This window comes from Bombina bombina, chromosome 2 (genome assembly GCF_027579735.1).
Source record: "Bombina bombina isolate aBomBom1 chromosome 2, aBomBom1.pri, whole genome shotgun sequence".
Taxonomy (NCBI): domain Eukaryota; kingdom Metazoa; phylum Chordata; class Amphibia; order Anura; family Bombinatoridae; genus Bombina; species Bombina bombina.
In genome coordinates, this window is record NC_069500.1 from 41,840,011 (window position 1) to 41,863,952 (window position 23,942).

General features: G+C 43.0%; 1 protein-coding gene across 2 annotated transcripts in view; it reads right to left on the reverse strand.

Annotated features, from left to right (window-relative positions):
* Positions 1–1,792: 1,792 nt before the first annotated feature.
* The window catches only part of TPGS2 (tubulin polyglutamylase complex subunit 2), a 167,224-nt gene continuing 145,074 nt past the window's right edge, over positions 1,793–23,942 (reverse strand). For both annotated transcript variants that reach the window (XM_053701050.1, XM_053701049.1), the window contains exon 8: positions 1,793–2,203. In XM_053701050.1, coding sequence (XP_053557025.1) covers positions 1,982–2,203 — 222 coding nt within the window. In that variant the 3' untranslated portion in view covers positions 1,793–1,981. The remainder of the gene's footprint in view (positions 2,204–23,942) is intronic.

The window sequence follows — 23,942 nt, forward strand, 5'->3', positions numbered from 1 at the left end:
TTAAATCGAAAGGAAACCACTTCAGCTACTGAAGTATCCTCCTCTTCCGACTTATGGGAAAAAAAAACTTGATTAGCCTGCACAGGATCTGATACTTAAATATCTGATTCTATCATTTTCCTCTTACAACTCCCCTGCAGCATTGGGTTGGCAGCTAGCGCCTCAGATACCACCAAGGATACCTGGGCAGCGATTTTGGCCTTCAAATACACTTCATCAGGAGCATTAGAGGAACCGCAGGGCACTGCATGTGATGTTAATAAGGGTTGGGACGCTTGAGGAAGAGACTGTGGCATTGCCTGAACAGTATCAACCTGAGAGAATGGTGGCTCAGAAACAAGCCTGTCTGTCTTTGTACATTAAAGTTCTTTCAATACAAGAACTACAAAAAGGCAAAGGGGGTTCAACTTGGGAATTTAAGCAAAGTTTGCACTCTATAGCAGGCATAGACTCTAGGTCCATCTTGCAAATATCACAACTTCAGAAAAAAATACAATATTTTTTTTTACTGTCCCTTTACTTTAACTGATATTTCTCAAAACATTAACTGTATAATTCAGTATAACAGATATGCTAGTCCAGAGATAACCTTATGTGGCAAATTTTACAGACCCCCACAAAACAAAATTTTAAAACACCTCTCTGGTACCCTCTACACCTCAGTGCTAAGCTGAGGTCCTACCTGTTCTTTTCTGACACAGAACACAGTGGAAGAAAAACAGATCAGCTCCTCAGTGAGGGAGAGAGCTACCAAAGCTGTTAAGTCTCTCAATAAGGAAAAGGCGCCAAGTCCCATATAAGGTGCAGCCTATCAACTGCTGTAGTGCCAGGGTTTTCTTAAGAAATAAAATAGCACTTACCTGCACCCTTGAATGTCCGACAGGACAGCTCACCTACCTGGCATGAGAGGAAGCCACTCATCACAGAGACTTGTGGATTAAAGAAGGAACAGAGTAAGCCTACTCTGGCATTCTGTTTGAGGGCAGCAATCTTGTCAGGAAAACGCAGTGAGGCCCACCCCACAAGTTCTTAACTGCTTGAAAGCTACCACAGCCCTACTGAAGGGTCTAATGTGCAGTACAGCTAGACCCAGCCTGTCAGGGAAGATCAGAGCAAACCTGCTCAGGCTTCCAAAATAATAAAATCTTGTTAAAAGAATTCTTAAACAGACACCTAAATTTCACCTCCTCCTTGCACTGAAGGCATAGAGAATGACTGGGATTGTGGGAAGGGAAGTGATACTTAACAGCTTTGCTGTGGTGCTCTTTGCCTCCTCCTGCTGGCCAGGAGTGATATTCCCAACAGTAATTGATGATTCTGTGGACTCACTGTGTCTTAATAATGTTTTATTTATGTAAATTATATGATTCTCTCAATTTCTCTTCTTTCATAGAGGAACATAAATAAATAAAAAAGTCTCCTGTGTAGTCCACACAATCTCAGATATTGTCTTGAAAAGTTTGTTTTTTTACATGTGTGCTCTTAGCAATTGTTTGGCCTTCTTTGATGTAGAGAAGTCTCATTCAGGTACATTTTTATTGTTGTTCTTTGCTAGAGAATTTGGTCAATTTAGCTGCCATAATTTTCTGGCAATTAACTTTGTAATATTTTCACTCTGCAAAGCCACTGATAATCTGTAGATTTATGGGATCTAAAAGCTTTAAACAGGCTGCAGGTAAGTAGTTTAGTAACTGCAAACTTTTCCCTCCAGCAAAAGGCTCATATATACAATGTGTATCCTGCTTACTGAGTTCCATCACAGACTATCATTCTGACAAGACACCATTGCATGTTGTATGCTGTAGAATTAATATTGTATTTGGCCAATGCATTTAATAAGCTCATACATACATATAAATAAACCTATATACATGCATAAATATATATATACACAGTACATTAAAATAAAATAAAGGGTAGAAATGTGTATTAAGTAACAATAAATTATAGTCTCTATCAAACATTGTTACACGGATCATGTTCATTTGCGTACAACACTTCCAGGATGTGGCGTCGTCTTGGCAGAGGTTGGATTTCCTTTTTGGGAGCCAGTAGGAGGAGCAGGAAGCTTTTTCTTAGTAACTGGTGTTTTGTTCTTGCTCTTAAAAAGCTTGTTTGGGTCCAACTTGTTTACAAATGAGTCTGCTTCTTCTGACATAGATATGTTGTTAAACGTGATAGGTTTATACATGTTAAACCATTGCTGTTAAAAGAGAGAAAAACATTACAAAGATAGCATATGTTAATATGTTAATGCTATTTGCTAGTTAATACATCTATAGAACCCAATATTCTTAATTAAAAACTAGAAATAGCAAACTGTATCCCAGAAGCCTTTGCTACATTTAAATGGGGCTGACACTTAGCGCCTTTACTATATTGAAAATAATATTATCATCATCATTATTTGTATAATGCCGCAAAATTCTGTAGCGCTGGGTAAAGATATAGGGGTATAGCAAACATTTGTGATAAGATACAAAAACATAAGAGACTAAACATATCTAGTACAGGGGAAGGAAGGCCCTGCTCCAAAGAGCTTAGTCACAGGTTGAGGTGCAGAGACATAATGTTTGGGGTAGCTGGGAGTTCCAGCAGTGAGTCAAGGTGGGTTTTCCAAGAGCCTCTGAAGCTGTACAAGTTAGAGGGAAGAAGTTGTAAAGGAATAGGGTCAAAAGGACAAGTTGTGAGATGAACGGAAGACAGGAGTATGAAGATTCTACAGGAGGAAAGTAACAGATAGTTTTGTTAATAGAAGGAGTGGGTAGGAGGGCTGGCTTTAGGGGTGTGATGGAGAGATGTCTATTCTAATTGTGTCAATTTTATTTTTGACGTACTTAGCAATAATCTGAGCAGTGAGTTTGGTAGTAGGCAGAGGTAAGAGGGCGTTAAAGGTTGAAAACAGCCTTCTGGGGTTGGATACATGAGTTAACATGAGGGAGGAGAGGGCCAGGCTGAAGACAGTGTTGTATGACCTGAGGATGAATTTATAATGCAGGAAATCACCACGGGTGAGTGTTTTTTTCCACTGACATTTAGCAGTCTGTGAACATCGCTGAAGATAGTGGGTCTGTTTGCTGTGCCATGGTTGTTGACAATTACACGATTCACTATGCACAGTGTAGAGTGCACCGCTGTCAAGTGTTGATTTTAGTGCAGAATTATACTGTAGGTCACAAAGTCTGAGAAAGAGAGGGATGAAATGTTGGAGAGTAGAGGTTTCAGTTGAGGATTAAAGTATTTTAAATTCCTATAAGGTAGCAGCTTTTTGGGAGCTTATGAGGCTGCTGCAGATAGAGTAAAAGATAACGTTAGTAGATGGTGGTCAGAGAGAGGAAAGGGGATGTTAGAGAACTTGGAAATAACACAGAGATTGGTGAAGACAAGGTCAACTGACTTGCCTTTACAATTGGTTGGAGATGTTATCCACTGGGACAGGCCAAAAGAGGTGGTAAGATATAGAGGTTTAGAGGCAGAAGTTTATGCCATTATCACTGTTTGCTGCCTGTAGGTTTATGAAGCAGAGAGCATACAGACCCACTGGCATCTGACGGACAACATTCTGCAATAATGGCAGAATGTCCACAGCACCTATATAATAAACTTCTCTTTATTCAAACATCTACAAAATAAGCGACGTTTCGGGGTATATCACCTTAGTCATGCTAAGCACGACTAAGGGGATATACCCCAAAACGTCGCTTATTTTATAGATGTCTGAATAAAGAAAAGTTTATTATATAGGTGCTGTGGACATTCTGTCATTATCGATATCTGGAGGGGTTAGGCAGTTTACCCCAGTCTACACGAGCACCCTATATAGCAGTGCTGGCCCAAGTTTGTGTGATTGTTTGGACAACATTTTGCAGGCTGAGTAACTATTGAATTAAATGCCTGGAATTATTTTTGTGATAACTAATTAAAGATAGGTAGTCAGCCGACGCTGTAGGTACAATTCTCCGTGAAGTATATTTTTTTTTAACACATATAGCGCACCAGACACTTATTATTATTATTATTATCATCAGGTATTTGTAGAGCGCCAACAGATTCCGCAGCGCTCACTTGCATACTATTCTTGAGGAGGACACAGCAGGTGATAGGTAGCTACCTGCTACTAAATGGCTCATTAGTTCTGTTTTTCTCAGTAGTGAAAATGCATTACACAACTTTGGTCATTAAAAAAAAATAGTGAAAAAAGTGATTTTGTTTAAGAATAAACAGCTCTAAAAAATCTGAACATTTTAATGGAATAGCATTTGACAACTGAAATAAAAACAGAATTTATGCTTACCTGATAAATTACTTTCTCTTACGGTGTATCCAGTCCACGGATTCATCCTTACTTGTGGGATATTCTCAATCCCTACAGGAAGTGGCAAAGAGAGCACACAGCAGAGCTGTCCATATAGCTCCCCTCAGGCTCCGCCCCCCCCAGTCATTCGACCGACGGTTAGGAGAAAAAGGAGAAACCATAGGTTGCAGTGGTGACTGTAGTTTTACAAAAATAAATTTGAACCTGACTTAATTGCCAGGGCGGGCCGTGGACTGGATACACCGTAAGAGAAAGTAATTTATCAGGTAAGCATAAATTCTGTTTTCTCTTACATGGTGTATCCAGTCCACAGATTCATCCTTACTTGTGGGATACCAATACCAAAGCTTTAGGACACGGATGAAGGGAGGGAACAAGTCAGGTAACCTAAACGGAAGGCACCACTGCTTGCAAAACCTTTCTCCCAAAAATAGCCTCCGAAGAAGCAAAAGTATCGAATTTGTAAAATTTGGCAAATGTATGCAGTGAAGACCAAGTCGCTGCCTTACAAATCTGTTCAACAGAAGCCTCATTCTTGAAAGCCCATGTGGAAGCCACAGCTCTGGTGGAATGAGCTGTAATTCGTTCAGGAGGCTGCTGTCCAGCAGTCTCATAAGCCAATCGGATGATGCTTTTCAGCCAGAAGGAAAGAGAGGTAGCAGTCGCTTTCTGACCTCTCCTCTTACCAGAATAGACAACAAACAAGGATGAAGTTTGTCTGAAGTCTTTAGTTGCATTTAAATAGAATTTTAAAGCACGAACCACATCAAGATTGTGTAACAGTCGTTCCTTCTTCGAAACTGGATTAGGGCACAGAGAAGGAACAATGATTTCCTGGTTAATATTCTTATTAGAAACCACTTTTGGAAGGAAACCAGGTCTGGTACGCAAAACAACCTTATCTGCATGGAACACCAGATAGGGAGAATTACACTGCAAAGCAGACAATTCAGAAACTCTTTGAGCAGAAGAAATAGCTACCAAAAACAAAACTTTCCAAGATAACTTAATATCTATGGAATGTAAAGGTTCAAACGGAACCCCTTGAAGAACTGAAAGAACTAAATTTAGACTCCATGGAGGAGCCATTGGTTTGTAGACAGGCTTGATTCTAACTAGGGCCTGTGCAAACGCCTGAACGTCTGGTACAGCTGCCAGACGCTTGTGTAACAGGATAGACAGAGCAGATATCTGTCCCTTTAAAAAACTAGCTGACAAACCTTTCTCCAATCCTTCTTGGAGAAAAGACAATATCCTTGGAATCCTAATCTTACTCCACGAGTAACCCTTGGATTCACACCAACAAAGATATTTCCGCCATATCTTATGGTAAATTTTTCTGGTGACAGGCTTTCTGGCCTGGATCAGAGTATCTATAACTGATTCAGAGAACCCATGCTTAGCTAGAATTAAGCGTTCAATCTCCAAGCAGTCAGTTGCAGAGAAACTAGATTTGGATGCTTGAATGGACCTTGTATTAGAAGATCCTGTCTCGATGGCAGTTTCCATGGTGGAACCGATGACATGTCCACTAGGTCTGCATACCAAGTCCTGCGTGGCCACGCAGGCGCTATCAGAATTACCGAAGCCTTCTCCTGTTTAATTCTGGCTACTAGCCGAGGGAGAAGAGGAAACGGTGGAAAGACATAAGCTAGACTGAATGACCAAGGTGCTACTAAAGCATCTATCAATGCCGCCTTGGGATCCCTGGACCTGGATCCGTAAAGGGGAAGTTTGGTGTTCTGACGGGACGCCATCAGATCCAATTCTGGAATGCCCCATAGCTGGGTCAGCTGAGCAAAAACCTCCGGGTAGAGTTCCCACTCCCCCGGATGGAAAGTCTGACGACTCAGAAAATCCGCCTCCCAGTTGTCTACTCCTGGGATGTGAATTGCAGATAGATGGCAGGAGTGATCCTCCGCCCATTTGATGATCTTGGTTACTTCCTTCATCGCTAGGGAACTCTTTGTTCCTCCCTGATGATTGATGTACGCTACAGTCTTGATGTTGTCCGACTGAAATCTGATGAATTTGGCCTCCGCTAGTTGAGGCCATGCCTGGAGCGTATTGAATATCGCTCTCTGTTCCAAAATGTTTATCGGGAGAAGGGATTCTTCCCGAGACCATAGACCCTGAGCTTTCAGGGAGTCCCAGACCGCACCCCAGCCTAACAGACTGGCATCAGTCGTGACAATGATCCACTCCGGTCTGCGGAAGCTCATTCCCTGAGACAGGTGATCCTGAGACAACCACCAGAGAAGAGAGTCTCTGGTTTTCTGGTCCATTTGTATTTGAGGAGACAAATCTGCATAATCCCCATTCCACTGATTGAGCATGCACAGTTGCAGTGGTTGTAGATGAATTCGGGCAAAAGGAACAACGTCCATTGCCACAACCATTAATCAGATTACCTCCATACACTGAACCACAGAAGGCCGAGGAATGGAATGAAGAACTCGGCAAGTAGTTAAAAGCTTTGACTTCCTGACCTCTGTCAGAAATATTTTCATTTCTACCGAGTCTATTAGTGTTCCCAGGAAGGGAACCCTTGTGAGCGGGGACAGAGAACTCTTTTCTACGTTCACCTTCCACCCGTGAGACCTTAAAAAGGCCAGAACAATGTCTGTATGAGCCTTGGCTCTGTGAAAAGATGACGCTTGTATTAAGATGTCGTCTAGGTAAGGTGCTACTGCAATGCCCCGCGGTCTTAGAACCGCAAGAAGGGACCCTAGCACCTTTGTGAAAATTCTGGGAGCGGTGGCCAATCCGAAAGGAAGGGCCACGAACTGGTAATGCGTGTCCAGAAAGGCGAACCTTAGGAACTGATGATGATCTTTGTGGATAGGAATATGTAGGTACGCATCCTTTAGATCCACGGTAGTCATATATTGACCTTCCTGGATCATCGGCAAGATTGTCCGAATGGTTTCCATTTTGAAAGATGGAACTCTGAGGAATTTGTTTAGAATTTTTAGATCCAGGATTGGCCTGAAAGTTCCTTCCTTTTTGGGAACAAACAGGTTTGAGTAAAAACCCAGTCCCTGTTTTGCAATTGGAACTGGGTATATCACTCCCATCTTTAGAAGATCTTCTACGCAGCGTAAGAACGCCTGTTTCTTTGTCTGGTCTGAAGACAAACGAGAAATGTGGAACCTTCCCCTTGGGGGAGAGTCCTTGAATTCTAGAAGATACCCCTGAGCAACAATTTCTAATGCCCAGGGATCTGGAACATCTCTTGCCCAAGCCTGAGCAAAGAGAGAAAGTCTGCCCCCTACTAGATCCGGTCCCGGATCGGGGGCTACCCCTTCATGCTGTCTTGTTAGCAGGCGCAGGCTTCTTGGCCTGTTTACCCTTATTCCAGCCCTGCAAGGGTTTCCAGGTTGCTTTGGGCTGTGAAGCGTTATCTTGCTTTGCGGCAGCAGAGGTTGCAGCAGGTCCGCTCCTGAAGTTGCGAAAGGAGCGAAAATTAGCCTTGTTTTTGGCCTTAAACGGTCTATCCTGCGGGAGGGCATGGCCCTTCCCCCCAGTGATATCCGCTATAATTTCTTTCAAATCGGGACCAAAAAGGGTCTTTCCCTTGAAAGGAATGTTTAGTAACATTGTTTTGGACGACACGTCAGCCGACCATGATTTTAGCCAAAGCACTCTTCGCGCCATAATGGCAAAACCCGAATTTTTCGCCGCTAACTTAGCTAATTGGAAAGCGGCATCAGTGATAAAAGAATTAGCCAGCTTTAGAGCATGAATTCTATCCATGACTTCATCATATGAAGTCTCCCTCTGGAGCGACTCCTCCAGCGCCTCAAACCAAAAAGCCGCTGCAGCAGTTACAGGAATAATGCAGGCAATTAACTGAAGAAGGAAACCTTGCTGAACAAATATTTTCTTCAGCAAACCTTCCAATTTTTTATCCATAGGGTCTTTAAAAGCACAACTGTCTTCTATTGGTATAGTTGTACGCTTAGCAAGTGTTGAAACTGCTCCCTCTACCTTAGGGACCGTCTGCCATGCGTCCCGCCTGGGGTCATTTATGGGGAACATTTTCTTAAAGATAGAGGGGGGAACAAAAGGTACACCTGGTCTCTCCCACTCCCTAGTCACAATATCTACCACCCTCTTCGGGATCGGAAACGCATCAGTGTATACAGGGACCTCTAAAAACCTGTCCATTTTACACAATTTTTCTGGGACCACCATGGGTTCACAATCATCCAGCGTAGCTAAAACCTCCTTAAGCAGGACGCGGAGGTGTTCCAGCTTAAATTTAAACGCTAAGGAATCTGACTCTGCCCGCTGAGAAACTTTTCCTGTGTCAGAAATTTCTCCCTCGGACAGACCATCCCTCACTGTCACTTCAGAGTGTTGTGAGGGTACAACAGATAAATCATCCAAAGCTTCTGATTGCTCATCCTCTGTTCTTAAAACTGAGCTATCACGTTTCTTTGGAAAAACTGGCAGTTTGGATAGAAAGGCCGCAAGGGAATTATCCATGACAGCTGATAATTGTTGTAATGTAATAAGGGCCAATGCGCTAGAGGTACTAGGCAACGCTTGCGCGGGCGTAACTGGTGTCGACACATGGGGAGAGGAAGGAGGACTATCCTCATTACCTTCCGTCAAAGAATCATCTTGGGCTACATTTTTAAGTGTCACTGCATGGTCATTAAAATGTTTAGATACCTTAGCACACTTTAAACACAAATGCAATGGGGGTACCGCCATGGCTTTTAAACACATAGAACAGGGTCTATCTGTAGGCTCAGACATGTTAGACAGACTTAGACAGCACTCAAATACAGTAAAAAACACTTTTTGAAAAAACGGTACTGTGCCTTTAAATAATAAAAAGTGCACACTTTTTTACCAAATCTCAAAAAAACATCCAATCTTTATGAAATTTTTACCATATGATCCTAATGCTTTGAAATGATTGCACACTAAGTTTCAATACAATTAACCCCTTATTGCCCAAACCGGAGCAAATTGAAGTTGGCCACCGGTTTAACACACTACAGCACCATGCCACAGTCTCTGCTGTGGCCCTACCTTCCTTGGGGATTAGTTTTGGACGAAAATAAGCCTCCCTGGAGTCCTCCTGCAATCTCTGGACTCTACACGTGAAGCTGAATGAAGCTGTCTTGCAAAAGAACTGCGCAACTGAGGCGCGAAAAACATAATTTATGCATACCTGATAAATTCCTTTCTCCTGTAGTGTAGTCAGTCCACGGGTCATCCATTACTTATGGGATTATATCTCCTCCCTAACAGGAAGTGCAAGAGGATCACCCAAGCAGAGCTGCTATATAGCTCCTCCCCTCTACGTCATACCCAGTCATTCGACCGAAACCAAACGAGAAAGGAGAAACTATAGGGTGCAGTGGTGACTGGAGTTTAATTTAAAATTTAGACCTGCCGTAAAAACAGGGCGGGCCGTGGACTGACTACACTACAGGAGAAAGGAATTTATCAGGTAAGCATAAATTATGTTTTCTCCTGTTAAGTGTAGTCAGTCCACGGGTCATCCATTACTTATGGGATACCAATACCAAAGCTAAAAGTACACGGATGACGGGAGGGACAGGCAGGCTCTTTACACGGAAGGAACCACTGCCTGTAGAACCTTTCTCCCAAAAACAGCCTCCGAAGAAGCGAAAGTGTCAAATTTGTAAAATTTTGAAAAAGTGTGAAGCGAAGACCAAGTTGCAGCCTCATTTTTAAAGGCCCAAGTGGAAGCCACAGCTCTAGTAGAATGAGCTGTAATTATTTCAGGAGGCTGCTGTCCAGCAGTCTCATAGGCTAAACGTATTATGCTACGAAGCCAGAAAGAGAGAGAGGTAGCCGAAGCTTTTTGACCTCTCCTCTGACCAGAATAAACGACAAACAGGGAAGAAGTTTGGCGAAAATCTTTAGTTGCCTGTAAATAAAATTTCAGGGCACGGACGACGTCCAGATTGTGCAGAAGTCGTTCCTTCTTTGAAGAAGGGTTAGGGCACAATGATGGAACAACAATCTCTTGATTGATATTCCTGTTAGTGACTACCTTAGGTAAGAACCCAGGTTTAGTACGCAGAACTACCTTGTCTGAATGAAAAATCAGATAAGGAGAATCACAATGTAAGGCCGATAGCTCAGAGACTCTTCGAGCCGAGGAAATAGCCATTAAAAACAGAACTTTCCAAGATAACAGCTTGATATCAATGGAATGAAGGGGTTCAAACGGAACACCCTGCAGAACGTTAAGAACTAAGTTTAAGCTCCACGGCGGAGCAACAGTCTTAAACACAGGCTTAATCCTGGCCAAAGCCTGACAAAAAGCCTGAACGTCTGGAACTTCTGACAGACGTTTGTGTAAAAGGATAGACAGAGCTGAGCTCTGTCCCTTTAACGAACTAGCAGATAAACCCTCTTCTAAACCTTCTTGTAGAAAAGACAATATCCTAGGAATCCTAACCTTACTCCATGAGTAACTCTTGGATTCACACCAATGTAAGTATTTACGCCATATTTTATGGTAAATTTTCCTGGTAACAGGTTTCCTAGCCTGTATTAAGGTATCAATCACTGACTCCGAGAATCCCCGCTTTGATAGAATCAAGCGTTCAATCTCCATGCAGTCAGCCTCAGAGAAATTAGATTTGGATGTTTGAAAGGACCCTGAATCAGAAGGTCCTGTCTCAGAGGTAGAGACCAAGGTGGACAGGACGACATGTCCACTAGATCTGCATACCAGAACCTGCGTGGCCACGCAGGCGCTATTAGAATTATCGATGCTCTCTCCTGTTTGATCCTGGCAATCAATCGAGGAAGCATCGGGAAGGGTGGAAACACATAAGCCATGTTGAAAACCCAAGGTGCTGTCAGAGCATCTATCAGTACCGCTCCCGGGTCCCTGGACCTGGATCCGTAACAAGGGAGCTTGGCGTTCTAGCGAGACGCCATGAGATCCAGATCTGGTTTGCCCCAATGCTGAAGCAGTTGGGCAAATACCTCCGGATGAAGTTCCCACTCCCCCGGATGAAAAGTCTGGCGACTTAGGAAATCCGCCTCCCAGTTCTCCACGCCTGGGATGTGGATCGCTGACAGGTGGCAAGAGTGAGACTCTGCCCAGCGAATTATCTTTGAGACTTCCATCATCGCTAGGGAACTCCTTGTCCCTCCCTGATGGTTGATGTAAGCCACAGTCGTGATGTTGTCCGACTGAAACCTGATGAACCTCAGAGTTGCTAACTGAGGCCAAGCCAGAAGGGCATTGAAAACTGCTCTTAATTCCAGAATGTTTATTGGAAGGAGTCTCTCCTCCTGAGTCCATGATCCCTGAGTCTTCAGGGAATTCCAGACAGCGCCCCAACCTAGCAGGCTGGCGTCTGTTGTTACAATCGTCCAATCTGGCCTGCTGAAGGGCATCCCCCTGGACAGATGTGGCCGAGAAAGCCACCATAGAAGAGAATCTCTGGTCTCTTGATCCAGATTTAGCATAGGGGACAAATCTGAGTAATCCCCATTCCACTGACTTAGCATGCACAATTGCAGCGGTCTGAGATGCAGGCGTGCAAAAGGTACTATGTCCATTGCCGCTACCATTAAGCCGATTACCTCCATGCATTGAGCCACTGACGGGTGTTGAATGGAATGAAGGACACGGCAAGCATTTAGAAGTTTTGTTAACCTGTCCTCTGTCAGGTAAATTTTCATTTCTACAGAATCTATAAGAGTCCCCAAGAAGGGAACTCTTGTGAGTGGCAATAGAGAACTCTTTTCTACGTTCACCTTCCACCCATGCGACCTTAGAAATGCCAGAACTAACTCTGTATGAGACTTGGCAGTCTGGAAACTTGACGCTTGTATCAGAATGTCGTCTAGGTACGGAGCTACCGATAGTACCGCCAGAAGAGAGCCCAGAACCTTTGTAAAGATTCTTGGAGCTGTAGCTAACCCGAAGGGAAGAGCTACAAACTGGTAATGCCTGTTTAGGAAGGCAAACCTTAGATACCGATAATGATCCTTGTGAATCGGTATGTGAAGGTAGGCATCCTTTAAATCCACTGTGGTCATGTACTGACCCTTTTGGATCATAGGTAAGATTGTCCGAATAGTTTCCATTTTGAACGATGGAACTCTTAGGAATTTGTTTAGGATCTTTAAGTCCAAGATTGGTCTGAAGGTTCCCTCTTTTTTGGGAACCACAAACAGATTTGAGTAAAACCCTTGTCCGTGTTCCGACCGCGGAACTGGGTGGATCACTCCCATTAGTAAAAGGTCTTGTACACAGCGTAGAAACGCCTCTTTCTTTATCTGGTTTGCTGACAACCTTGAAAGATGAAATCTCCCTTTTGGAGGAGAAGCTTTGAAGTCCAGATGATATCCCTGAGATATGATCTCTAAAGCCCAGGGATCCTGGACATCTCTTGCCCAAGCCTGGGCGAAGAGAGAAAGTCTGCCCCCCACTAGATCCGTTTCCGGATCGGGGGCCCTCACTTCATGCTGTCTTAGGGGCAGCAGCAGGCTTTCTGGCCTGCTTGCCCTTGTTCCAGGATTGGTTAGGTTTCCAGCCCTGTCTGTAGCGAGCAACAGTTCCTTCCTGTTTTGGAGCGGAGGAAGTTGATGCTGCTCCTGCCTTGAAGTTACGAAAGGCACGAAAATTAGACTGTTTAGCCCTTGGTTTGGCTCTGTCTTGAGGCAGGGCATGGCCCTTACCTCCCGTAATGTCAGCGATAATTTCTTTCAAACCGGGCCCGAATAATGTCTGCCCTTTGAAAGGTATGTTAAGCAATTTAGATTTAGAAGTCACATCGGCTGACCAGGATTTAAGCCACAGCGCTCTGCGCGCTTGAATGGCGAATCCGGAGTTCTTAGCCGTAAGCTTAGTTAAGTGTACTACGGCATCAGAAATAAATGAATTAGCTAGCTTAAGGACTTTAAGCTTGTCTATAATCTCATCCAATGGAGCTGAGCTAATGGTCTCTTCCAGAGACTCAAACCAGAATGCCGCCGCAGCCGTGACAGGCGCAATGCAAGGGGTTGTAATATAAAACCTTGTTGAACAAACATTTTCTTAAGGTAACCCTCTAACTTTTTATCCATTGGATCTGAAAAAGCACAGCTATCCTCCACCGGGATAGTGGTGCGCTTAGCCAGAGTAGAAACTGCTCCCTCCACCTTAGGGACCGTCTGCCATAAGTCCCGTGTGGTGGCGTCTATTGGAAACATTTTTCTAAATATAGGAGGGGGGAGAAAAAGGCACACCGGGTTTATCCCACTCCTTGTTAACAATTTCTGTAAGCCTTTTAGGTATAGGAAAAACGTCAGTACACGTCGGTACCGCAAAATATTTATCCAGCCTACATATTTTCTCTGGAATTGCAACCGTGTTACAATCATTCAGAGCCGCTAATACCTCCCCTAGTAATACACGGAGGTTCTCAAGCTTAAATTTAAAATTTGAAATGTCTGAGTCCAGTTTACTTGGATCAGATCCGTCACCCACAGAATGAAGCTCTCCGTCCTCATGTTCTGCAAATTGTGACGCAGTATCAGACATGGCTCTATTATTATCAGCGCACTCTGTACTTACCCCAGAGTGATCACGTTTACCCCTAAATTCTGGCAATTTAGATAGTACTTCAGTCATAACATTAGCCATGTCTTGCAAAGTGATTTGTATGGGCCGCCCTGATGTACTTGGCGCCACAATATCACGCACCTCCTGAGCGGGAGACGAAGGTACTGACACGTGAGGAGAGTTAGTCGGCATAACTTCCCCCTCGTTGTCTGGTGAAATTTTCTTTACATGTACAGATTGGCTTTTATTTAAAGTAGCATCAATGCAATTAGTACACAAATTTCTATTGGGCTCCACATTGGCCTTTAAACATATTGCACAAAGAGATTCATCTGTGTCAGACATGTTTAAACAAACTAGCAATGAGACTAGCAAGCTTGGAAAATACTTTTCAAATAAATTTACAAGCAATATAAAAAACGTTACTGTGCCTTTAAGAAGCACAAAAAAACTGTCACAGTTGAAATAACAATGAACCAAATTAGTTATAGCAACCAAATTTTCACAGTAAATGCATTAAGTTAGCAAAGGATTGCACCCACTAGCAAATGGATGATTAACCCCTTAGTACCCAAAAACGGATAACAATTTAATATAAACGTTTTTATCACAGTCAAAACACAGTCTCACAGGTCTGCTGTGAGTGATTACCTCCCTCAAAACTAGTTTTGGAGACCCCTGGGCTCTGTAGAGACGTCCTGGATCATGGAGGAAGAAAACAGAATTTATGTTTACCTGATAAATTACTTTCTCCAACGGTGTGTCCGGTCCACGGCGTCATCCTTACTTGTGGGATATTCTCTTCCCCAACAGGAAATGGCAAAGAGCCCAGCAAAGATGGTCACATGATCCCTCCTAGGCTCCGCCTACCCCAGTCATTCGACCGACGTAAAGGAGGAATATTTGCATAGGAGAAACCATATGATACCGTGGTGACTGTAGTTAAAGAAAATAAATTATCAGACCTGATTAAAAAACCAGGGCGGGCCGTGGACCGGACACACCGTTGGAGAAAGTAATTTATCAGGTAAACATAAATTCTGTTTTCTCCAACATAGGTGTGTCCGGTCCACGGCGTCATCCTTACTTGTGGGAACCAATACCAAAGCTTTAGGACACGGATGAAGGGAGGGAGCAAATCAGGTCACCTAAATGGAAGGCACCACGGTTTGCAAAACCTTTCTCCCAAAAATAGCCTCAGAAGAAGCAAAAGTATCAAACTTGTAAAATTTGGTAAAAGTGTGCAGTGAAGACCAAGTCGCTGCCCTACATATCTGATCAACAGAAGCCTCGTTCTTGAAGGCCCATGTGGAAGCCACAGCCCTAGTGGAATGAGCTGTGATTCTTTCAGGAGGCTGCCGTCCGGCAGTCTCATAAGCCAATCTGATGATGCTTTTAATCCAAAAAGAGAGAGAGGTAGAAGTTGCTTTTTGACCTCTCCTTTTACCAGAATAAACAACAAACAAGGAAGATGTTTGTCTAAAATCCTTTGTAGCATCTAAATAGAATTTTAGAGCGCGAACAACATCCAAATTGTGCAACAAACGTTCCTTCTTTGAAACTGGATTCGGACACAAAGAAGGCACGACTATCTCCTGGTTAATGTTTTTGTTAGAAACAACTTTCGGAAGAAAACCAGGTTTAGTACGTAAAACCACCTTATCTGCATGGAAAACCAGATAAGGAGGAGAACACTGCAGAGCAGATAATTCTGAAACTCTTCTAGCAGAAGAAATTGCAACCAAAAACAAAACTTTCCAAGATAATAACTTAATATCAACGGAATGCAAGGGTTCAAACGGAACCCCCTGAAGAACTGAAAGAACTAAGTTGAGACTCCAAGGAGGAGTCAAAGGTTTGTAAACAGGCTTGATTCTAACCAGAGCCTGAACAAAGGCTTGAACATCTGGCACAGCTGCTAGCTTTTTGTGAAGTAACACAGACAAGGCAGAAATCTGTCCCTTCAAGGAACTTGCCGATAATCCTTTCTCCAATCCTTCTTGAAGAAAGGATAGAATCTTAGGAATCTTTACCTTGTTCCAAGGGAATCCTTTAGATTCACACCAACAGATATATTTTTTCCATATTTTGTGGTAAATTTTTCTAGTTACAGGCTTTCTGGCCTGAACAAGAGTATCAATAACAGAATCTGAGAACCCTCGTTTTGATAAGATCAAGCGTTCAATCTCCAAGCAGTCAGCTGGAGTGAGACCAGATTCGGATGTTCGAACGGACCTTGAACAAGAAGGTCTCGTCTCAAAGGTAGCTTCCATGGTGGAGCCGATGACATATTCACCAGATCTGCATACCAAGTCCTGCGTGGCCACGCAGGAGCTATCAAGATCACCGACGCCCTCTCCTGATTGATCCTGGCTACCAGCCTGGGGATGAGAGGAAACGGCGGGAATACATAAGCTAGTTTGAAGGTCCAAGGTGCTACTAGTGCATCTACTAGAGTCGCCTTGGGATCCCTGGATCTGGACCCGTAGCAAGGAACCTTGAAGTTCTGACGAGAGGCCATCAGATCCATGTCTGGAATGCCCCACAATTGAGTAATTTGGGCAAAGATTTCCGGATGGAGTTCCCACTCCCCCGGATGTAATGTCTGACGACTCAGAAAATCCGCTTCCCAATTTTCCACTCCTGGAATGTGGATTGCAGACAGGTGGCAGGAGTGAGTCTCCGCCCATTGAATGATTTTGGTCACTTCTTCCATCGCCAGGGAACTCCTTGTTCCCCCCTGATGGTTGATGTACGCAACAGTCGTCATGTTGTCTGATTGAAACCGTATGAACTTGGCCTTTGCTAGCTGAGGCCAAGCCTTGAGAGCATTGAATATCGCTCTCAGTTCCAGAATATTTATCGGTAGAAGAGATTCTTCCCGAGACCAAAGACCCTGAGCTTTCAGGGGTCCCCAGACCGCGCCCCAGCCCATCAGACTGGCGTCGGTCGTGACAATGACCCACTCTGGTCTGCGGAAGGTCATCCCTTGTGACAGGTTGTCCAGGGACAGCCACCAACGGAGTGAGTCTCTGGTCCTCTGATTTACTTGAATCGTCGGAGACAAGTCTGTATAGTCCCCATTCCACTGACTGAGCATGCACAGTTGTAATGGTCTTAGATGAATGCGCGCAAAAGGAACTATGTCCATTGCCGCTACCATCAAACCTATTACTTCCATGCACTGCGCTATGGAAGGAAGAGGAACGGAATGAAGTGTTTGACAAGAGTTTAGAAGTTTTGTTTTTCTGGCCTCTGTCAGAAAAATCCTCATTTCTAAGGAGTCTATTATTGTTCCCAAGAAGGGAACCCTTGTTGACGGAGATAGAGAACTCTTTTCTACGTTCACTTTCCATCCGTGAGATCTGAGAAAGGCCAGGACTATGTCCGTGTGAGCCTTTGCTTGAGGAAGGGACGACGCTTGAATCAGAATGTCGTCCAAGTAAGGTACTACTGCAATGCCCCTTGGTCTTAGTACCGCTAGAAGGGACCCTAGTACCTTTGTGAAAATCCTTGGAGCAGTGGCTAATCCGAAAGGAAGTGCCACGAACTGGTAATGCTTGTCCAGGAATGCGAACCTTAGGAACCGATGATGTTCCTTGTGGATAGGAATATGTAGATACGCATCCTTTAAATCCACCGTGGTCATGAATTGACCTTCCTGGATGGAAGGAAGAATTGTTCGAATAGTTTCCATTTTGAACGATGGAACCTTGAGAAACTTGTTTAGGATCTTGAGATCCAAGATTGGTCTGAACGTTCCCTCTTTTTTGGGAACTACGAACAGATTGGAGTAGAACCCCATCCCTTGTTCTCCTAATGGAACAGGATGAATCACTCCCATTTTTAACAGGTCTTCTACACAATGTAAGAATGCCTGTCTCTTTATGTGGTCTGAAGACAATTGAGACCTGTGGAACCTCCCCCTTGGGGGAAGCCCCTTGAATTCCAGAAGATAACCTTGGGAGACTATTTCTAGTGCCCAAGGATCCAGAACATCTCTTGCCCAAGCCTGAGCGAAGAGAGAGAGTCTGCCCCCCACCAGATCCGGTCCCGGATCGGGGGCCAACATTTCATGCTGTCTTGGTAGCAGTGGCAGGCTTCTTGGCCTGCTTTCCCTTGTTCCAGCCTTGCATTGGTCTCCAGGCTGGCTTGGCTTGAGAAGTATTACCCTCTTGCTTAGAGGACGTAGCACTTGGGGCTGGTCCGTTTCTACGAAAGGGACGAAAATTAGGTTTATTTTTGGCCTTGAAAGACCTATCCTGAGGAAGGGCGTGGCCCTTACCCCCAGTGATATCAGAGATAATCTCTTTCAAGTCAGGGCCAAACAGCGTTTTCCCCTTGAAAGGAATGTTAAGCAATTTGTTCTTGGAAGACGCATCCGCTGACCAAGATTTCAACCAAAGCGCTCTGCGCGCCACAATAGCAAACCCAGAATTTTTCGCCGCTAACCTAGCCAATTGCAAAGTGGCGTCTAGGGTGAAAGAATTAGCCAATTTGAGAGCACGGATTCTGTCCATAATCTCCTCATAAGGAGGAGAATCACTATCGATCGCCTTTTCTAGCTCATCGAACCAGAAACACGCGGCTGTAGTGACAGGGACAATGCATGAAATTGGTTGTAGAAGGTAACCTTGCTGAACAAACATCTTTTTAAGCAAACCTTCTAATTTTTTATCCATAGGATCTTTGAAAGCACAACTATCTTCTATGGGTATAGTGGTGCGTTTGTTTAAAGTAGAAACCGCCCCCTCGACCTTGGGGACTGTCTGCCATAAGTCCTTTCTGGGGTCGACCATGGGAAACAATTTTTTAAATATGGGGGGAGGGACGAAAGGTATACCGGGCCTTTCCCATTCTTTATTTACAATGTCCGCCACCCGCTTGGGTATAGGAAAAGCTTCTGGGGGCCCCGGGACCTCTAGGAACTTGTCCATTTTACATAGTTTCTCTGGGATGATCAAATTCTCACAATCATCCAGAGTGGATAACACCTCCTTAAGCAGAGCGCGGAGATGTTCCAACTTAAATTTAAATGTAATCACATCGGGTTCAGCTTGTTGAGAAATTTTCCCTGAATCTGAAATTTCTCCCTCAGACAAAACCTCCCTGGCCCCCTCAGACTGGTGTAGGGGCATATCAGAACCATTATCATCAGCGTCCTCATGCTCTTCAGTATCTAAAACAGAGCAGTCGCGCTTACGCTGATAAGTGGGCATTTTGGCTAAAATGTTTTTGATAGAATTATCCATTACAGCCGTTAATTGTTGCATAGTAAGGAGTATTGGCGCGCTAGATGTACTAGGGGCCTCCTGAGTGGGCAAGACTGGTGTAGACGAAGGAGGGAATGATGCAGTACCATGCTTACTCCCCTCACTTGAGGAATCATCTTGGGCATCATTTTCAGTGTCACATAAATCACATCTATTTAAATGAGAAGGAACCTTGGCTTCCCCACATTCAGAACACAGTCTATCTGGTAGTTCAGACATGTTAAACAGGCATAAACTTGATAACAAAGTACAAAAAACGTTTTAAAATAAAACCGTTACTGTCACTTTAAATTTTAAACTGAACACACTTTATTACTGCAATTGCGAAAAAGTATGAAGGAATTGTTCAAAATTCACCAAAATTTCACCACAGTGTCTTAAAGCCTTAAAAGTATTGCACACCAAATTTGGAAGCTTTAACCCTTAAAATAACAGAACCGGAGCCGTTTTTATCTTTAACCCCTTTACAGTCCCTGGTATCTGCTTTGCTGAGACCCAACCAAGCCCAAAGGGGAATACGATACCAAATGACGCCTTCAGAAAGTCTTTTTTATGTATCAGAGCTCCTCACACATGCGACTGCATGTCATGCTTCTCAAAAACAAGTGCGCAATACCGGCGCGAAAATGAGGCTCTGCCTATGATTAGGGAAAGCCCCTAGAGAATAAGGTGTCTAAAACAGTGCCTGCCGATATTATTTTACAAAAATACCCAGATTAAATGATTCCTCAAGGCTAAATATGTTTATATATGAATCGATTTAGCCCAGAAAATGTCTACAGTCTTAACAAGCCCTTGTGAAGCCCTTATTTACTCTGTAATAAAAATGGCTTACCGGATCCCATAGGGAAAATGACAGCTTCCAGCATTACATCGTCTTGTTAGAATGTGTCATACCTCAAGCAGCAAAAGTCTGCTCACTGTTCCCCCAACTGAAGTTAATTCCTCTCAACAGTCCTGTGTGGAACAGCCATCGATTTTAGTAACGGTTGCTAAAATCATTTTCCTCTTACAAACAGAAATCTTCATCTCTTTTCTGTTTCAGAGTAAATAGTACATACCAGCACTATTTTAAAATAACAAACTCTTGATTGAATAATAAAAACTACAGTTAAACACTAAAAAACTCTAAGCCATCTCCGTGGAGATGTTGCCTGTACAACGGCAAAGAGAATGACTGGGGTAGGCGGAGCCTAGGAGGGATCATGTGACCAGCTTTGCTGGGCTCTTTGCCATTTCCTGTTGGGGAAGAGAATATCCCACAAGTAAGGATGACGCCGTGGACCGGACACACCTATGTTGGAGAAATAGGAAGACTGTGACTGAATTTTTACTGCGCAATAAAGCGCTAAAATAGGCCCCTCCCACTCATATTACAACAGTGGGGAAGCTCAGTAAACTGATTTTATTCATAAACAAACGACAGCCATGTGGTAAAAATCATGCCCATAAAGTTTTATCACCAAGTACCTCAGGAAAAAACGATTAACATGCCAGTAAACGTTTAAAAATAAAATTATGAAATGTTATTAATAAGCCTGCTGCTAGTCGCTTTCACTGCAGTGGAGGCTCAAATATAACTTAAATGTATACAGTATTTTCTTAGTGAAGTTCCATTCCCCAGAAATACCTCAGTGTAAACATACATACATATCAGCCTGATACCAGTCGCTACTACTGCATTTAAGGCTGCACTTACATTACATCGGTATTAGCAGTATTTTCTCAGTCAATTCCATTCCTTAGAAAATAATATACTGCAACATACCTCCTTGCAGGTGAACCCTGCCTGCTGTCCCCTGTTCTGAAGTTACCTCACTCCTCAGAATGGCCGAGAACAGCAAATGGATCTTAGTTACGACCGCTAAGATCATACACAAACTCAGGTAGATTCTTCTTCTAATGCTGCCTGAGAAAAAACAACACACTCCGGTGCTGTTTAAAATAACAAACTTTTGATTGAAGAAATAAAAACTAAGTTTAACAACCACAGTCCTCTCACACGTCCTATCTATTAGTTAGGTGCAAGAGAATGACTGGGTATGACGTAGAGGGGAGGAGCTATATAGCAGCTCTGCTTGGGTGATCCTCTTGCACTTCCTGTTAGGGAGGAGATATAATCCCATAAGTAATGGATGACCCGTGGACTGACTACACTTAACAGGAGAAATTAGGCCCCCTCCCTCTTCACTCCGGAGTTGTAGGGCCTTCCTAAGCCAAATTAGGTGTCTAAAAATATGCCAGGCGTATAAAAAAAAACAAAAAGTGTTTCAAACATAATCAACACTTGTGCAAATATCAGATTATAGTAATAAAATAATCGATTTTTCCCATAACAGTGTCCACCAGTGATTTAAGCCCTTTAACTAAGCCATCCTTCTATACCTTCCCACATGGGGATTTCTGTCAGTCTTCTAGCATTACCAAGTCTTGTTAGAAAAAAAGTGACTGAGCATACCTTAAGCAGTTAAGCCTGCAAACTGTTCCCCCCAACTGAAGTTCTCCGGTACTCAACAGTCCTATGTGGGAACAGCAATGGATTTTAGTTACAACATGCTAAAATCGTTTTCCTCTCAGCAGAAATCTTCATCACTTTCTGCCTTAGAGTAAATAGTACAAACCGGCACTATTTTAAAATAACAAACTCTTGATTGAAGAAATAAAAACTACAAATCTAACACCACATTCACTTTACCCTCCCGTGGAGATACTACTTGTTAGAGCGGCAAAGAGAATGACTGGGGGGCGGAGCCTGAGGGGAGCTATATGGACAGCTCTGCTGTGTGCTCTCTTTGCCACTTCCTGTAGGGATTGAGAATATCCCACAAGTAAGGATGAATCCGTGGACTGGATACACCATGTAAGAGAAATGTCCATTTTAATGTAACTGTGCACATTTTTTAAAAGGGGACAATGTTCACTGAGCTGGGTAAATCAGAACAAAAACAAAAGCCATCAGTACTGAACGAATACATCAGGAATATTGTAATCTACACATCCCAAAAACAGCTGGTGTAACACTCAAGTGTATGGCTTGTTACAGGTATATTAATATTTATTTTAACTGATTGTGCCTGACGAAGGCTCTCCCACCAGTACCTAGTTACTAGTGTTTCCTGATGGGGTACAGAGTCCATATGATATTTCTCTGTGCTTGCCTGGCCTCGTATTCTCTGTGTTATTGGCAGGTTGCCTCAAGGTCATATTGCAGCTCCACATCTTGCTTTTCTGTATCAATTATTACCATTCTGCTTTTCACATTCACTTCCGGTGATGGAAAGACTGATAAAATGGCTATTGATTTGGGTTGCATCACATTTTCTGACTAATTGCTGTATAAAATATTAACCGCATGAACTAAATGTCAAAGTTCACATAAAGGTTTTGGAAATGGATTGTGAAATCTCAAAAATGAAATAAACGTGTTTACAAAAGCTTTTGTGCTCTGTAGACTTCATATAAGTGTGTTTAAAGCTCAGGTTATAAGACACAAGTACACCTACAGTGCTTTGCACCTCATCTATTAAAAGGGACGCTTAAGTCATAATTAAACTTTCATGAAATAAAAAAAAATTGTTTACTTCCATCATCAAATTGAGCTCAGTAATTTTATATGCACTCTTTCTGAACATCCAATCAGTAAGTGTGTCATATGACACTCGTGCAGTCCATCCTTTAGGAAGCCTATGTAGAGAGTGGGTGGGACGGTTCTCTATGTCCCAGTCCAGCCAAAGAGGAAATGAAGGGGGGCAAAGGAACATAAGATACCAAGTAGGATTAGAAATAATTTATTGTAATATGTATATAACCTTTTTTGTTTTAATAATTATGCGGTTTTGCTTGTACACTAATATATTTTTCATTGCAACATTAAACCCCAAAAATGTATTTTATGATTCAGAAAGAGAATACAATTTTAAACAACATTCCAATTTACTTCTATTATCTAATTTGCTTCATTCTTTAGATATCCTTGTTGAAGAAATAGCAATGCACATTGGTGAGCCAATCACACAAGGCATCTATGTGCAGCAACCAATCAGCAGCTACTGAGCCTATTTAAATATGCATTTCAGCAAAGGATATCAAGAGAATGAAGCAAATTAGATAATAAAAGTAAATTAGAAAGTTGTTTAAATTGCATGCTCTTTCTAAATCATGAAAGAAAAAATATGGGTTTCATGTCCCTTTAAAGTATGAAATTTACCATCACTTTAACCCCAGCATGCTAACTAGGATTAAACCACACTCCCAACCATAAATAACACACCGCAGCATGTAACACACATGGGCCTTTCTCCCAGCACAAACTGGTGAAGCTTTGAGCTGGTGTTAAATAAAATAACTTGAGGACTGTAGCTGAGAAACTGCTGCTATATAATGGTCCAGGAATACGCACGTTACTGGGGCTAACTACCTTCGCTACCGGGAATTTCAGAGAAATAATTGTCCAAAGTAATTTTGGATCATTCTCAGCATTTTTGCTCTCACTCTGTTTAGACAGAAATAGAGCCTTTGTTTTTTTGATTTGCCTTCTCTGGGGTCCCTTTTGTTCAGAAATAGCAGACATGCATGATTTAGCAATTAAAAGGCTGTTAATTACAGCTTCGCACCACACTTCTGAAGTTCCAGGCAGTGAAGGGTTTAATCAGTTAGAGCATAAGGGTAGCATCTGCTGTAGTGTAAAGAGTACCCTCTCACCCTCTGATCCCTCCGAAACAGCTCTGTTCCCCCTCCTACACAGGTCCCCACCATCTAAGATACTGGCAAACACTCTGCCATTATGCATTTTAGG